This window comes from Phacochoerus africanus, chromosome 1, assembly GCF_016906955.1.
Source record: "Phacochoerus africanus isolate WHEZ1 chromosome 1, ROS_Pafr_v1, whole genome shotgun sequence".
Taxonomy (NCBI): Eukaryota; Metazoa; Chordata; class Mammalia; order Artiodactyla; family Suidae; genus Phacochoerus; species Phacochoerus africanus.
This window is the reverse complement of record NC_062544.1, coordinates 44,086,297-44,103,731: the sequence shown is the minus strand read 5'-3', so window position 1 is coordinate 44,103,731 and position 17,435 is coordinate 44,086,297. Positions and strand designations below refer to the sequence as shown.

General features: G+C 34.5%; 1 protein-coding gene across 4 annotated transcripts in view; it reads left to right on the top strand.

Moving 5' to 3' along the window:
• The window catches only part of MAP3K1 (mitogen-activated protein kinase kinase kinase 1), a 74,102-nt gene that overhangs the window by 39,113 nt on the left and 17,554 nt on the right, over window positions 1-17,435 (top strand). For 3 of the 4 annotated variants that reach the window (XM_047757893.1, XM_047757816.1, XM_047758043.1), the window contains exons 2-9: window positions 3,034-3,184; window positions 3,803-4,003; window positions 7,404-7,604; window positions 8,016-8,132; window positions 8,671-8,819; window positions 14,763-14,884; window positions 15,459-15,540; window positions 15,647-15,830. In XM_047757893.1, the coding sequence (XP_047613849.1) occupies window positions 3,034-3,184; window positions 3,803-4,003; window positions 7,404-7,604; window positions 8,016-8,132; window positions 8,671-8,819; window positions 14,763-14,884; window positions 15,459-15,540; window positions 15,647-15,830 (1,207 nt within the window). The remainder of the gene's footprint in view (window positions 1-3,033; window positions 3,185-3,802; window positions 4,004-7,403; window positions 7,605-8,015; window positions 8,133-8,670; window positions 8,820-14,762; window positions 14,885-15,458; window positions 15,541-15,646; window positions 15,831-17,435) is intronic. The other variant, XM_047757971.1, reaches the window with a different exon arrangement.

Genomic DNA, 17,435 nt, shown 5'->3' with positions numbered 1-17,435 from the left:
CGGTCTTAATTAAATACAGAACTATAAAATGAAATAACATGAGTAGTGATTAAATTTTAAAACTAGGACAGTCCTTAGGGCTGCCAAAGATGTTAATAAATGATCATTCATTTAATATTTGTTTTAATACTTATTGTGAGTCAGACATTGTTAGATGTTGGATTTATAGCCATGGATGAAACAGTGGTCTATGCTCTCATGGAGTTTACAGTTTGGATGTGTGGTTGGAGTTTGCAAATTGCAATGAGTACATTAACGGAAAAGTACAGAGCTGTGAAAGAAAGGAACTAGGGATTCCTAATAGAGATGGGAAATGTCTGTAAAGAGTTGAAGAGAAGCTAAAGAATGGGTAGAAATTATTGAGGTGAGACAGGTAAGAAGCAGCCTATGCGGAAGGCGTAAGTAGGAAAGATATTGGAGTTAGGCAGTAGAAGAAACCTAAGGGTTGGGGGCTGTGGGGGCGGTGGCGGGGGTAGTGTTCTGGGTGACGTCAGTTGATGTCAATTTGTCAATAAGACCAAATGGTGCAGGGCCTCATAGGCCATAACATTTTTGATTTTAGTCTCAGCCCAGAGGGAAACCACCAGAGGGTTTAAATTAGGGAAGTGACCTTGGCTGTTCTGTGAAGCCTAGATTGGAGTAAGGTTCAAAGTGAAGAAACCCCCTTACAAGGCTGTTGCTGGTTCAGAACAGCTCAGTTGGCAGCTTGATCTGGGTGTTGTGAATGGAAGATATGTTTTCTTGAAGATAATCTGTCAGTATTACCAGAAGTCTTAATTTGTGTACATTTTGACTCAGCAATTCCAGTTTCAGGGCATTTATTCTAAAGAAATAATCTTAGATGTGTGCAAAAGTTGAGCTACAAGTATGTTCCTCCTCTGTTATTTATCAGGAGAAATTGGTTTGAAAGAGTATAGTGTTTTCAAACAAGTGGAAAGGAAGGAGGCCTATCATGCCAACTTTAAGGAGGCTACATCTTCCAGGAAGACTTGTTTAGATGAGGAGAGCTCTCTGTATTTTTGAGTGGGTACAAGGGAAAAAGACACTGAAAATACAGAACAGAGAAGAGATACTCATTAAATGAATGTGGGGAAGGAGAGATCTCCAGGGGAAAGGGGGATAAGCATCTTTGTCAGGGGGTGCAGGAGCTTCTGGTGTAAAAATGCTTGCAACTCTACTGTGACTTAGGTTTTGAGAACTAGCCTGGGAACCTAGCCACATCTTGCAACATCGTTACTGGGGGGAAAGTGCTTTTCAAACCAGAGAGCTGTAAGTAAATTTTTAGTATGCAATCAGCCCATAAATTTGGGTGCCTGTAAATCTGAGTTTCTCCCGGTAAGCATTGGCTGAGCAGGATGAGTTTTTGAGAAAACATTTCTCTCTCTGCCTTCTGTAGCCCTTCCACCTCTCCCTCCCCTCACTTGCCCTCATTCACACCCCCTCTCCCTCCCTTTCTGCTCTCTCCTGTGCCCTTTCTTCCCCCTCTTCTTTCCTGTTCCCTTTCTTTTCCTTTCCCTTTCCTCCCTCTTCCTCTGATCCACCCCTAAAGTTGACACTTTATGATACATTCAGAGCAGAAAGAACAGCCCAACATTTCTGAGTAAGTAAGAAAATCAGCTTCCCTCCCTTCCTTCTCATATTACTTCTTTCCTGTGACAGTTTTTATTCCTGTGCGGTGGTGATATTCTCCTATATGGTCTTAATACCCATTTGCAAGTTTCAAATGTTGTATGTTCTTGGCATTCCTAAAAGCATCTAGGCCAGTCATGGCACAGAGGTATTTAACATGCTGGTTTCCACTCCCCTGACAGTATTGATGCGTCATAAAACCAGTTAACTGTTATTTTCCTTTCTAGAGCATATATTTAGTTGTAAGTGGATTTTTCTGCTGTTTTTCTGAAAATACTGCTGCTTTACAGTTAGGAATAGCTGAAAAATTCCTAGAGGAGTTTGAATTTGACTTTTGATAAACTTGTAGTTACCATCTCTGGTATTTCCTTGAGTATTTCCTTTTCCTATCAGTATAAAAAATAACTGTTCTGTAGCTTTATACTATTTCCAAAATAGTTACCCAAGTTTAAAATATTGTCTTAATGTTTTAAAATTGTTTCTTCTTCCAGAATGCAGTTCCTTTAAATTTCTTTATGAACCAGGTTTTAAAGTCCATGCCATATATTATATACATGCATATATATACATGTATATACACACACATATATACATATATATATAGTGTATTGCATATATCCATGTGTAGATAGGATTGTATTGTGAAATTAGTGGATGTTTTACCTATTAGGCTTAAGTCATCAGCTTGTAGATTATTTTATTGTGAGAACACCACACTATATTATGGAATAAAGGTCAAAATGTTTGTGCTAAAAAAAAGAGTAATTTTTACTCTTTATATATGAAATATCCCAAGTGCTTTAGCATGTTGAGAGAACAACTTTAATCATTTAGGCTTTGAAAAAATATTGTGAGGTTATAGATGTAGTTAGGTTTCACCTAGTGTATTTAATATTTCACTTATTTTAACAAAATTGAGCATATCCACCAGATTTTATCTGTATTGTTTTGAGTTATTAGAAACCCTGGGATAAATAGTAGCAATATATTCTTGTAAATATTTGTCTATTAGAATGGTATCATTAGAAAAATGCAATTTTCATGACTTTGCTAATGCAGTGCTTAGTGCCTTAGGGTGCACTTTATTAACTACCTAGACACAAAGGTTTGTGTGAATATTATTAGCAAGCCTGTACCTTCTAAAAAGAACCTTTCTTTTTAAAGGCACTATTAAACTCATGTTATCAGGCAGCATTCAACACTATCCATGTTATAAATTCAACAACAAAATAGTATACGATTCACAATATTTTCTTATCTTTCTTACATCATGTGGGGTGCTTCGCAGTTATCTTTTTAGTTATATGTCCATTGAAGGTATGAAATAGAACCATATTCTGCTTGTCCTTGGAAATTATTTTTCATATATAAATCTCATTCTCTTTGTTTCTCCCTCCGTTTTAGTCGCGAGATGGAGAATAAAGAAACACTCAAGGGGTTGCACAAGATGGATGATCGCCCAGAAGAACGGATGATCAGGGAGAAACTGAAGGCAACCTGTATGCCAGCCTGGAAGCACGAATGGCTGGAAAGGCGAAACAGGAGAGGCCCTGTGGTGAGTGCTGTGGGTTACCTGCTATAAGGGAGACAGCATAGAAGGAAATAGAAAATTAAGCAGAAATAGATCCTCTTGTAAGCTGTTTTTTTCTTCTTAATTTTAAATGCAGTGGTTTTATTTGCCTTGGTATTCCAGACACTTGAACAAAACATAGCTAAAACTATGCTCATTTAAGTAACTGTTCTAGGAACTAAAACCCTTTGGGTGAGTGAGTGAGAGAATGCCTAAATAGCAAGACTGCCCTCTAATGTCAGTATTTAAAATCCTTTTGTTAGAGATTTATATGGTACTTAAAACTTTAAAAAGAAAAGCAATTTTTCTAATTTTATTTTGATGTTTTATCTCTAAGATAGGATCTAAGGATCTTAATTCCCTATCTTCTAAAATTATGTATGACCATATTTTAACTAGTTGGTAAAGCCTAATAAATGAAATCTGGGGAAAAATTTAGTCTTACATTTATGGCTTAAAGTAATAATCAGTAAAGGTTGATATATTATCTGTTGTATTGATATAATTTTGCACAATAAACTGAGTTCATTTCATAGTCTTATGTTCGAATTTACTTACTTTTAAATACTTTTAAGTAATAAAAATATTGGCATTTTTGTTTAGGTGGTAAAACCAATCCCTATTAAAGGAGATGGATCTGAAATTAATAACTCGGCAGCTGAATCTCAAGGAGACGGCCAGGCGAGTGTTGCTTCCCCAGCTCCCAAAGGCCGACGCAGTCCTTCCCCTGGCAGCTCCCCATCAGGTCGCACAGTGAAATCAGAATCTCCAGGAGTAAGGAGAAAAAGAGTTTCCCCAGTACCTGTAAGTTAATGTTTCAACAAATTTGCTAAGTTTCTATAATTTTTAAACTTGCTTAAAACAGAAAATATTGGCTAGCCATCTGTTAGAGCAACAGTTCCCAAAGTATGGTCCACAGACCCTTGGTTCAAGGGGGACCTGCCCTGAGATGCTTTTTGTGAATCTGTTAGGCCAAAACTCATTTGGGAATAAAACTGAGATGTTATTTGCCTCTTTCACTTCATTGACATTTACAGTGGTGGGTAAATCTGCTGGTGCTTTAATTTGCTTGAAGTAAAGCTATGATGGTAGAAATTGTATTGTTCACTTGGGTATTTGGCATTTACCTTAAGAAGTGAGTAAGACTCACTTCAAGGAAAACAATTTATTTTATTTTATTTTATTTTTAGTGGTAAAATTTGAGGTTTCTAGCAAAAATTAGAATTTTGGAAAACTCATATCTACCACTATAAGCCTGATAGCTTCCCAATACTTAGACTTTTCTAATAGGCCAGTGATATCATTGTGATTTTTTTTTTGTTGTTCCCTGTATATTACACAATGAAATGTGTGAACTTTTGGAAGATCTGCATAACTTAGTGAACCAGAATTTTCCATATGACCAGTGCATGATGAAACAAAATCATTCTTGAGTAAATGATTCATTCAAAGTGTGTAAAATCTACCATCTGAATTTTAATGTAACAGTAGGGAAAATTTGGGGAAAAAAAATAAACTATTATGGAGTTCCCATCGTGGCACAGCATAAACAAATCCATCTAGGAACCATGAGGTTGTAGGTTCGATCCACGGCCTTGCTCAGTGGGCTAAGGATCTGGTGTTGCCATGAGCTGTGGTGTAGGTCGCATACGCGGCTCGGATCCTGCATTGCTGTGGCTGTGGTGTAGACTGGCAGCTGTAGCTCTGATTGGACCCCTAGCCTGGGAACCTCCATATGCCGCGGGTGCAGCCCTCAAAAGACAAAAAAAAATGTTTATGTTGGTTTCAGATTCCTCATTACGACCTCCTTTAAGAAACCACTCCGATGTAGTATCAAAAAAGAATATTCATTATTATTTGAAAAGGCTTACCTTTTCCAACCACGTATCTGTGTGAGGCCAGATTTTCTTCATGTATTCCAACCAAAACACTGTATCACAGAAGACTGAATGCAAAAGCATGGATGAGAATCCAGCTATCTTCTATATTAAGCCAGACATCAAAGAGACTTGTAAAAAGAGATGTAACTCTCTGATAGAGGGAAACTTCTACTGGCAGAAATGCAAGTTAAAACTTACTTCCTATCCCTGAAGAGCAAATGAATAAATGGAAAAATGATTGAGATACAGTGACCACAAAAGGGAGATTTGGTTTTCCTCAGATCTGAGGTAGTTAAAGCATATAAATGCTTCCACAAGTAAATTTCAAGTAAAAATTTTTAGAGTAAACCCCAAGATACTCAATAGTATTTATTTGCTTTATGTGGACACACCTTTAAATTAGCTATTTTTAAAAAACTCAAAACAAGAACAATCATTTTTTGGCTCATGAATCTATAAATTGGGCAGGGCTCAGCAGGAGTGGCTTTTGTCTGCTCCCCATAGCATCTGCAGAAGCCGGAATAGCCAAGACTGCTTCTTCATTTACACATCTGGTGTTTGAGCTGGGACAGTTGGGAACTGTTGGCATCTCTTCCTCATAGCCTGGCAGTTGGGTTACAACAGGTGTTTCAAGCTAGGAAAGCACATGGAACAGATTCTCTCTCACAGCCCTCAGAAGAAACCAACCCTACCAACACCTTGCTCTTCAAGCTTCTGGAACTATGAGACAATAAATTCCTGATAAGCAAAAAACAAAACAAAACAACAACAAAAAGTGATTCAAGAGGGTAAATCCCAATGTGGAAGCTCTTATCAAACCACCACTTGTATCAGGTTTACTAAAGCCTTATTGTGCAAAGGAAGTTACTGAAGTAGAAGTCTACCACAAGTAAATACAGAATTGTGTCTCCCCTCCCCTTACACCCTCTTAGGTATATATGCTAGACAGAGTTATCCCCTCATTCTTTATAACAGCTACTAGGATTCATTATCTAGATAAATCATGGCGTATTTTATGAACTACATAGTAAGAGACATTTATTCCTTATTAAAAACAGTGCTGCAAAAATATTTTTATGCTGTGTCATTTTGCACATCTGTGAGCATATTTATAGTCTGAATACTTAGCAATTCCAATAGCACATGCATATGTACTTGTTTTGGGTTTTGTTTTACTTTTTAGTAATGGCCTTTTTAGAAAACAATGGTTTTATTTATTTTTTTACTGTCTTTTAATTTTTTTTAGGTTTTTATTTTTTCTATTATAGTTGATTTACAGTGTTCTGTCAATTTCTGCTGTACAGCAAAGTGACCGTCATTTTATATATTATATATATACACACATACATACACACATTTCTTTTCTCACGTTACCCTCCATCATGTTCCGTCACAAGTATTCCATTTTTAATTGTAGAATAACATTCTATTGTATGGATATACATTTTTTGTTTATCTACTCATCACTTGATGGACATTTGGTTTCACTTCAGGGCTATTAGGAATAATGCTATTGTGAACATTTCCGTACACATTTTTGTGTGGACATATTTATTTCCCCTGGGTTTATACCCAGGAGTGGTATTGCTGGATCATATATTTTCCAAAGCAGCTGCACCATTTTACCTTTCCATAAGCACTTAATAAAGCTGCTGATTGCTTTGTGTTCTTGCCAACTTTTTTTGTTATCTTTTCACTATTTAGTTAGGGATGAAAAAGAACCAGAATTTCCACTGTGCATTGATGGAAACACCAAATTCTAGGGGCATGAATTGGAGTGAGAGTCACATATATCACCCTTACCACAGGAGAGTTTTCATCCTCCTCCAGTGGTCTGTCTTCATCTGGGTAGAGTCACTTTGCTACTAGTTATCTACAAAAGGAATTCCATGATGCTGTAAATCACCAGTCACAAAAGGCATTTAGTAATGCCTTAAATAGAGGTCAGGAAATTGGATGCTCAGTTTTTATCACTAGAAACAAGTAATTTTGCCTGCTTATGAGGCAGATTTTCTATAGTTTTTATTTTGGTTGAGGTAATACTTTTCAAGGAAGTCAGATATTTATCATTTGTAAAATCACCGCATGGTTGTCTCTTTTGGCTAAAGATTTATTATTATAGTGTTGACAGATTTTAGCAGTTTACTCACGATGAGTGTGTCAGACATAGGCATCTGCAAAATGCATTTTGTACCATGATACTATAAGTTGAGGCATTTTTTTCAGAATAGAAACTGCCACATGACTGTCTGTATGACCTTTTTTGGGTAATTGTTTCTTATGGAGAAGTGAGCAATTTACCTACATTTTAAAATGTTGTAAAGTTTCAGAGCGGGAGAATCACACCACCTCGAAGAGCCCCTTCACCAGATGGCTTTTCACCATATAGCCCTGAGGAAACAAGCCGCCGAGTAAACAAAGTGATGCGGGCCAGGCTGTACTTACTGCAGCAAATAGGACCTAACTCCTTCCTGATTGGAGGAGACAGCCCAGACAACAAATACCGGGTGTTTATTGGGCCGCAGGTGGGATTTGTCACCATTTTATACTTTATTAGTATCTGGTATTAAGTCAAATTTATACACTATAACATTCATAAATTTAGATCAATTATGTAATTATCTTTAATAAAGTGAGTTTAAAATATATTTTGGGAACTAATAAGCATTTTAATTTAATGTGTTTATAAAGGGTTTAACTATGATGTAATACACTTCAAATTTGGGCCAAAAAGAAGAGATTAATTCATGGATATAGCTATAGGCTTTTCTTGTGTATCCTTAATATCTTATTATATAATGAAGCAAATTAATAGAAAGTTCAGTATAATAAGCTTGGAGACATTTTTTTAAGTGATCGATCTAGGAGTTCTAATAGAACTACAGATTCATTAAACCATAGTTGTTGTTGTTGTTGTTGTTGTTTTAACTCTTTAGAACTGCAGCTGTGGGCGTGGAACATTTTGTATTCATCTGCTATTTGTTATGCTCCGGGTGTTTCAGCTAGAACCTTCAGACCCGATGTTATGGAGAAAAACTTTAAAGAATTTTGAGGTAATTTTTAATAAATGCTTTAAAGTAAAACTGTCAACATATTTTTATGGTATATTCTTGAAATTTTCCCATGAGCTATAAATTTAAATAGACTGGTCATTTGAAGGTGTGAAAGTATGTAAGGATTACTTGATGTTTGTAAATTGTTATTATGTTCTCATAATCCTTTGACTAGTTTTTTCATCTAAATTTAAAAAAAAAAGTAAACATTGACCTGCTGTAAAAAATACTGTCTTTAGGGAGTTCCCTGGCTCAGTGGGCTAAGTATCTGGCATTGTTACTGCTGTGGCTAAGGTTGTTGCCGTGGTGTGGTTAGATCCCTGACCTGGGAACTTCTGCACACCATGAGTATGGGCAAAGAAAAAAAAGAAAAGAAAAGAAAAGAAACCTGTCCTTAGTAAGCTATATGTATTCTCGATTTTGAAGTTCTTAAAATGGCTTTATGAAAAACGTAAAAGGCAAAGAATTTAACCTCTAGAACTCTTCATATTTATATTATGGCACAAATATCATTGTTACTGTCTTTTTTCAATGTTAGGTTGAGAGTTTGTTCCAGAAATATCACAGTAGGCGTAGCTCAAGGATCAAAGCTCCATCTCGTAACACCATCCAGAAGTTTGTTTCACGCATGTCAAATTCCCATACATTGTCATCATCTAGCACTTCTACATCTAGTTCAGAAAACAGGTTAGTACTTTTTAAGGAATTAAAAGCATTAATCCAGTGTTACTTTTTAATTTTAGAAATTATATATAAATATAATATATACATATATATACTTGTTAAGTTGCTCTAAAATGATTTAAGTATTGAATTTGGGCTTTCAGGTTGAAATCAGGGGTAAAAAACAGTAAAAGTCATCAGAACATATATTTATGGACATTTTGTCCTGAAAACTACAGTGTTGAAAATGGCAACTTAAACATTAGAATATAATAAATGTCTGTTGCAAAAGAAAAATCAAGTGGTAAGTATAAAATAAAATAAATGGCACTGTTTATCAATCATTACTTGTGCCAGCCACCTAATATGTTGGCTCATTAGGTAGGTTTATCACATTTCTGTGTAATGAAGCTGAGGCATTATGTAAAGAATATGTCTATAATTCTTTTATAAGTAAATTATGTACAAGGCAAGGGGTTATTGAAAATCACTTTTCAAATAAAAGATTTTTTTTAAATTTCATGCTCCTTTTTTCAAAGACACTGCCAGGGAATCCTCTTTACAGGCTGTTTCACCTGTGAAAATGTAAGAAGGCGCCTCTAAACAAAGACCAGTCAATTGTAATTAAGAGATACACTAGCTGTTACTCATAGTTATTAAAATCTGCAGTGCTTCTCAAACTCTTCCATTGCCTAGTTGCTGATAAGAATAAACTCATAACCCATAACTGAAAAAAATTAGAGCATTACAAAAATTCATTGGTTTTAATGGGAACATGAGGATCTTAAAAATTAAGAAAGAAGTGCTCCTTCTCTTAGGAGGGCACCTTCTATGTGTTCCCAGGCACTTCAGTCTGAGAAGCACTGGTCTAAGTGATTAAGTCCCATTTTCATCCCATCAATCTTTTAAGTATTGTAACTACTTCATAATCATGAAGAATAGAAAGTGATGATATCAGGATAAGGATGTGATGAAGTAAAGAATTGAAAGAGGTGTTTTCATCTATGGAAAAAGTAAATGTTTGAATTTTCTTATTTTTTTATTAAATAAATTGATTTAAGAATGAGAGTTTTAAGAGTTTTTTGGGACTCATCTGGCTACAGTGGTTCAGTGATAAGTGAAGCCAAAAGAAGTTATTTGATCAAAGATAGAACCAGAACCTGAATATCCTGACTTCCAGTTCAGGGCTCTTTTACCTTTTGTCTCTTCAAAATAGAATGAGCAAATTAACTTTATTTCTCAAGCTTCCTGACCCAAACTTATTCTAGAGCCTTTCCCCTTTTGAATGATATTTCTGTGGCTTTTTATTTTGGAAGAAAATAATAATGCTTAAAACCAGGTAGCCAAAGTTAAAATAGAAAGTTTCTCTCTCAAGGTGAAAAAAAAATAACTGCTAAGTATGGGCTGGCCGTAATTTGGGGGTTTTATTGATTTATTTGAATTTGTTGTACCCAAGAGGGAAAACCACAGAAGTTGTAATCTTACTAAGATTATACTGTGAAGAGTAGGTTAATGTTTCATGTAACCACAAATTTTTATATCTAAAATAATAAGATTAAAGTCAAAAAGAAAAAGGAAATTTATCTGGACATCTTATTGTACTGTATAATTGGGACAAATTGAATATACTTACAAAAAGTAATTAACAAAACTTTACCAACAAAATTAAAACTGCAAACAGAAGTTTTACTGGGCAAAGGCCATGAAGAGAATTTTCGCAAAAGAAGAATTTCAAGGGGCTATCAAATATATGAAAATTATTCAGGCAACCTAATAACTGAGGAAATACTTATTTAAAGATATATAGATAGATATATCTGTAAGATTTATTTATAGAATTAGATACTTTGTAATGAAAATGAGACAATTTAATTCTTATAAGGATGTGCATTACTGTGTGTAATGTGACTTTTTAAAACATTACTATTCATTGAGCCAATAAATGTACTTTTTTTAAGAAAAAAATTTTAATCTGAGAAATGTACAAAACTTACATATATGGCTGTTCCTCACAGTACTATGGTGAAAAATTGGAAACAACTTAAAATATCCAGCAAATGAATGGTTGACATTTATCCATATTATACATACCTCATGCAGCCATTAAAATTATGCTTTTGAAGAATACTGAATAGCATGAAACAAAATGCAGATTATAATATTATGTCATGCATGAGCCAAATTTTTATATATGAAAGGTATAAATATATAAATACTGAAGTGAGTTAACAATTTTAATGGTGATTAATAGGTGGTATTACAGGTGACATTTATATATATATATATGTTATTTTATTTTTTTGCAAACAAGCAAAGTCTTTATTACAGGAAAGCAAATAGCTCCCAGGACAGCTGGGAGGGGAGAGAAGCGCCCCCCTCTCTATTGTCTTATAAGGGTTTTTATCCCTTAAAGATGGGGGGGGTACCAACATGGGGTCCAGAAAGATGTGGTTTTCTCCCATTAGCCTTGCCCGATTACCTGTATCAGTCCTTGTCCAATAGGGGTGGAAATGTCGTTCCTTTGCTCTTTTCTTCCCGTAAACTGAGTCACAGGGGGATTCGGATTATTGTCCATCTGGGCGTAGGTATACTGCCTATAGTAAACAAAGGCCTGTGGGGATGTTACTCCCTGGAGCCCTTAAGCCACAAATGTTAATCAATAGCCATACCAAATGCCTCAAAACCCATGCTCCTACACTGACTAGACATTTGTATACTTTAAATACTTTGGGCTTTGAGGGCCATCAGGTCTTGGTCCCAGCTTTTCACTTTTGCCCATGTAGCTGAAGTAGCCATAGACAGTATGTGAATGAATTGGCATGGCTGTGTTCGAGTAAAATTTTATTCACAAAAGCTGATCAGAGACCAACTTGATCCTCCTTTACTTTGCTAATCCCTGCTCTCTACTCAGGTGAATTTACTTCTGAAAAAACTGCTTGAAAGAAATTCTGAGATGTCAAAAAAGTGGGCACAAAGATGTTTCTAATGGTTTCTTAAATGTGGAAACAACAAATGTCCTGCAATAACTTGATGCTTAAGAAGTTAGGATCTGTCTCATCAATGAAAAATGATGCCGCCATTTGAAGAAATTTAACGACAAGTAGAATTTTTATGATAATTGTTATATACAAAACAGAAATAGATCCACAAATACAGGAAACAAATTTATGGTTACCAAAGGGGAAAGGGAGAGGAGGGGTAAATTAGTAGTTTGGGATTAACATATACACGACTATATATAAAACAGATAAACAACAAGCACCTACTGTATAGCACGGGGAGCTATAATCAATATTTTATAATAACCTGTAAAAGAAAAGAATCTGAAAAAGAATACATACAACTGAATCACTTTGCTGTACAACTGAAACTAATTCAATGTTGTAAATCAACTATACTTCAATTTAAAAAAATCTCTTAAGAATATCATTGTACATGTATGTAGATAAATGGTCTGAATAATGTTTATAAAATATGTACTTGGAAAAAAGATAGGCAGAAAATACCCCAGAAAGGAATTTTTTTCAGTTAGGGAACCATTTAATATGTTGCACTTGAATTTGAGTAAATCGTGGAACTTTATTTTTCATATGTTTAACTCTTGAACAAGCTAGTTTTGGTGTCTTTACTTGAAAAATTAGTTGATCTTGGATCATCTTTGCCATTAATATTTTTATTACAGATTGTTGTAATAAATCATTTCTGCAGTGTTTCTATTAATTTTTTCACTAGTATATGCATATTTTAACAGTTTTTCCCCACTCCTTGTAGCTCCCTAATTATGAGGAGATAAATGGGACAGATAACTGGGAGGAAGAGAGACCAGTAAGCATACTTCACTGCAGGAGTCACGCATTGTGACGCTGAAGACATGCTTGTTCAGCTTTTAGGAAAGTTTTTTGGGGAACTGTTCTTTGCTGTCAATCACTCAGACCTGTTTTTCAGGAATTATAGCTTTAGATAGTAGCAGTGTAATATTGAGCCCAGGGGAAAACTGAGCTTAGTAGAGACTCTGGAATTTATAGGGGTAAGTAAGTATGGGATAGTCTTCTCAAAGCCCAGTGATAAATCTGCTACAAACTGTTCTGTGATCTTGGGCAACTTATTTATAATATCTCAGAATCTTGTCTTTATGTTGTAATGGAAATACTGATTTTAAAAGCCACTCATCACATCCTGAAGGTTCAAACAAAAATTTGTAAATAGAAATAAAACCTTGCCCTTCATTCTGGGCTGCACACAAAATAACTTCTGTTAATAGTTTAATACATCTTTTAAAAATTAGGAGTTATCTTGTGGTGCAGCAGGTTAAGGATCTGTTATTGTCACTGCAGTGCCTTGGGTCACTGCTGTGGCACAGGTTGTCCCTGGCCCAGGAACTCCCACATGCTGCAGGTGCCCCCTCCCAAATTATAAAAAGCAAGGAATTTAAAAACTCTTCTCTGTACTCTGTGCTTATGCAGATTCACACACACACCAATACTACTCTCATCTTTCTTATTTTTAAATAAATATAAAACTATATATTTTAATCTGCAACTTTTTTTTAAATTTAAAAAATGTTTTTACTTTATATATCAAGAAAATTTTCCTCAATACAAAAATATACACTACTTTCTTTTAGTAGCTGGCTACATAAGACTGAGTGGATGTGACACAATATATTTTTCCATTGCCATAATTAATGGACATTTAGTAACACTTTTGATTTTTTTTGTTTGCCTGTTAAATGCAAAAAATTTTCTTTTTTTGTTTACACACAAAATACTTCTGTAAGACAGCATCCTAGAAAATAGGTTTTTTTTAGGTCATGGATATATACATTTAGTACTTGAAGAAATACTAGCAAATTCCTTTCCAAAAATTTCAGGTTTTTTATTCCTACCAGTAATATATATGAGAACCTGTTTTCCTGCGCCATTATCAACCTATTTAATTTGTGTTGGTCAGATTATCCTCCACCAACCCAGAAAAAAAGACAAATAAAATAAGATAGAGCTTTATTAATTTAACATGTATTTTGTACTTTTTTCAAATTTATTGGCTACTGGTATTTTTCATTTATCTTATTTTACTGTTAATTTTTTTTTACCAATTTTAAATACACTTCGTATAATAGGAATAGTCAAATATATATAATTCAGATATACATAATAAAGTTATAATTTTGCCATAAATGGAATCATTCTAAAAAAGCTAGAATTCTGTCATGTTATCTGTTGTTTTTCACCATACAGCATACTATGGATATTTTTCTTTGTCATCATGCATGGATCTCTTTGATCCTTTTCAGAGACTTCATAGTGTCTGGGTGTACCATTTTTTAAAAACACTTTTTGATGTTCACTTGGTTGATTTTTTTTCCAATATGCCAAATAATACTGCAGTGAACATTCACACAAATATATCTTTATTATTTGTGTCCATTCCCTTATGATATATTCCTTGAAGGCTAGTTGAAAGGTTATATGCATTAAAAATGTGATATATTTGTTTCTAGGAAAGTTGGATCAGTTTATAAACCTACCAAAAGTGTCTGATATGGGTCTTAATACTTAAGGATGTGGAATAGATGAGCTCTGTGGTTCTTCCAATACTTGAAATCTTGAAGCTGTTGGCATGTAGTATGCTTGTACATAGTTAAACCTTATTAGCAGTTTGTTTATTCAAAAGGTCCAATAACAGAATTTTGGGGACACATATTTCTCTTAAGATTTTAGTTCATATATTGAATTATAGTCATAGCAAGAAAAGGTTAAACCATACCCACAACCTGTAAATTCATAATGGTGTGAATCTGATTCAGAATTACTGTGTATTAACAGGAGAAATACTTCTCTTATAACCTATACAAGAATTTTAAATTATTTTTCATAGTCCAAAGAAACCAAAATTGTTTTTAGCAATATGGCATTAATTCTCTTATATTCTTTTGTGGATAATGCTTTTGTTTCCTCTTCCTTATAGTATAAAAGATGAAGAGGAACAGATGTGTCCTATTTGCTTGTTGGGTATGCTTGATGAAGAAAGTCTTACAGTGTGTGAAGATGGCTGCAGGAACAAGCTGCATCACCACTGCATGTCAATCTGTATGTGGCTTTTTTTTCCCTATGCTTATTCAACACAGTTACTCTGTGAGCTAACTATGATTCAGGACTTGAACATAGCCTCTGGGGAGACTAGCGAGAGAAGGAAAGAAGTATATTTAGGCTATATGTGAAGTTTTCAACGAACAGTAGTTCAGGATCTCTTAGGAGATGAACTATGTGAGCAAAGAAATGTTAGAAAGTTGACATGTGTGGTAGTGGAAGTCACTTACAGAATTAGAGTTGTGATCTGGAAGGTGCACATTGGGGGAAGGAGGTGTAGGAAGGCCTGGACAGGTGTTCCAGAAAAGGTAACATCAAAGCAAGCTCTGGAATAGCATTACCAGTTTATCAAGTGGGCAGAATGTTTTGAAAGAGAGTCCATAAAATACATCTTATATAACTTAAAAAATAGCATTTGCAGAAATTACGAGCATTAGAATAACCTGCTATGTTTAGAATTTTTTGAGGTTCCTTCCATATAAATTCTAGATTAACCATTATGAACAATTATTACATAAATACTTAATGTTAAATATTTATATTTTTGTCAGTGTTTTTTTCCTTAATTTTTCAGGGGCAGAAGAATGTAGAAGAAATAGAGAACCTTTAATATGCCCCCTTTGTAGGTCTAAGTGGAGATCCCATGATTTTTACAGGTAAAAATTATGAATTAGTGATTTGGGTATGTTTAATAAAAATGCTCTCAGAGTGTTATTTAAATCTGTTAATTTTTTTAGCAAGCTTTTTTAATTTTTCATTTAGCCATGAGTTGTCAAGCCCTGTGGATTCCCCTTCTTCCTTGCGAGCTGCACAGCAGCAAACCACACAGCAGCATCCCTTAGCTGGATCACAACGAAGGAATCAGGAGAGCAATTTTAACCTTACTCATTATGGAACTCAGCAGATCCCTCCTGCTTATAAAGATTTAGCTGAGCCATGGATTCAGGTAAGTAGTTCTTATTCTTCAGTTCTCCATGAAACATTTATAGACCAATTAATGTAGTTGTCTCCCCAGTTGTTTATAATTTAAGAAAGTACTTTTGCTTATCTCCATCATGACTCATTTCATTGAGAATTTTCATTTTACCTTTGGTGTTAATACTATGCCACTTACAGAGTTAAACTTCAAAAATTCTTTGTAGTCTTACCTCCCATCTCTAGAAACATCTTCCTGAACTGACAGACATAAACATTTACCCAAGGATAGAGGATCCATTTAACAGTAACTTGTCCCAGTGTTTAATCCCGTTCCTTCCAAGAATTTCTGTCATTTTCTTATTTGCTTCCATTTAAATTCAGTTTCTCCTTTCTGTATTTTTCATGGTATATGTTAGGTACTAAAAAATTGTTAAATGGATGAGTAAGAAAAAATATGTGGTATTTGCCTTGTATTAGTCATTTTTATTTGTAAGGACAGTTTCCATTCCTTTACTTTCTCTTCTGCTTAAATGCTTTTTCATCCTCAGTAAGTCAGAATTTCGGTTGGTTGGTTGGATTCTAATGATGTTTTTTGTTGTTGTCTGATTAGTCCATTTTTTTTTAAATGTAGAATCCAAAACCAGACAATATCTCCAGTAGATAAATAGTGAGGTAAAATATTTTCAATAATCTGGTAAATTCTGTTTAATAATTAAACTTGTAAACAGATACAATAATTTAAGCTTATATATCAGTAGGATTTATTTCCTTTTTCTTTTTGTGACCATTTATAGTCCTGCAGTTTTTGAATCCTCTTTTCTCAGCATTTTAACAACCTAATATGAATCTAGCAAAATTTGCAAACTTAATAAATATATCTCATTTATTTTTACCTAGTTCATTAATGGTTTTTAATGTAGGCCCTCACCTGCCCCTTCATGAATCCTCAAGAAAACTGTCCTGTTGATATTGAGCTATTGGATGCCCATTTTTTCAAAGCAGTGGCCTAGTTTGTTTTGCTTAAGCTCTAGGTTGGACTAGGCTATATGTTCCTAATTTTTTAATTAAGAATATCATATTAGACATATGCTAAGCATATAATAAATCCACTATATTTTAATTGACTTATTCTCCTTTATTATTACTTTAGTATCACATTATCAAAGAACACATAAAAATGTCATGATTTATTTTCCCCAAATTTCTGCTTATTCATCTCTAACATTTAGAAAATTTTCATATGATGCGTTATCTTAGTTAACTGTACCTTTAGCTCTGGTCCATAATGTCAAGACAATGCACCTGTTCTTTTCTTTAGGGACTCTTTGGCTTTGCAGATATGATAATGATAGCTATAATGACATGCACTTTAATTATAAGTATTTCATTATCCTTTGCTGATTTAAACACAGTATTTTTCTTTAGTCTTTTGATTTTCCCACTGCATTTATTATATATGATATATATATTTATGTCCACACCTTTGGCATATGGAAGTTCCTATGCCAGGGACTAAATCCGAGCCACAGCTGTGACCTGCACTCAATCCTTTAACCCACTGTGCTGGGCCAGGGATTGAACCTGCACCTTACAGCAACCCAAGCTTCTATAGTTGGACTCTTAACCCACTGTG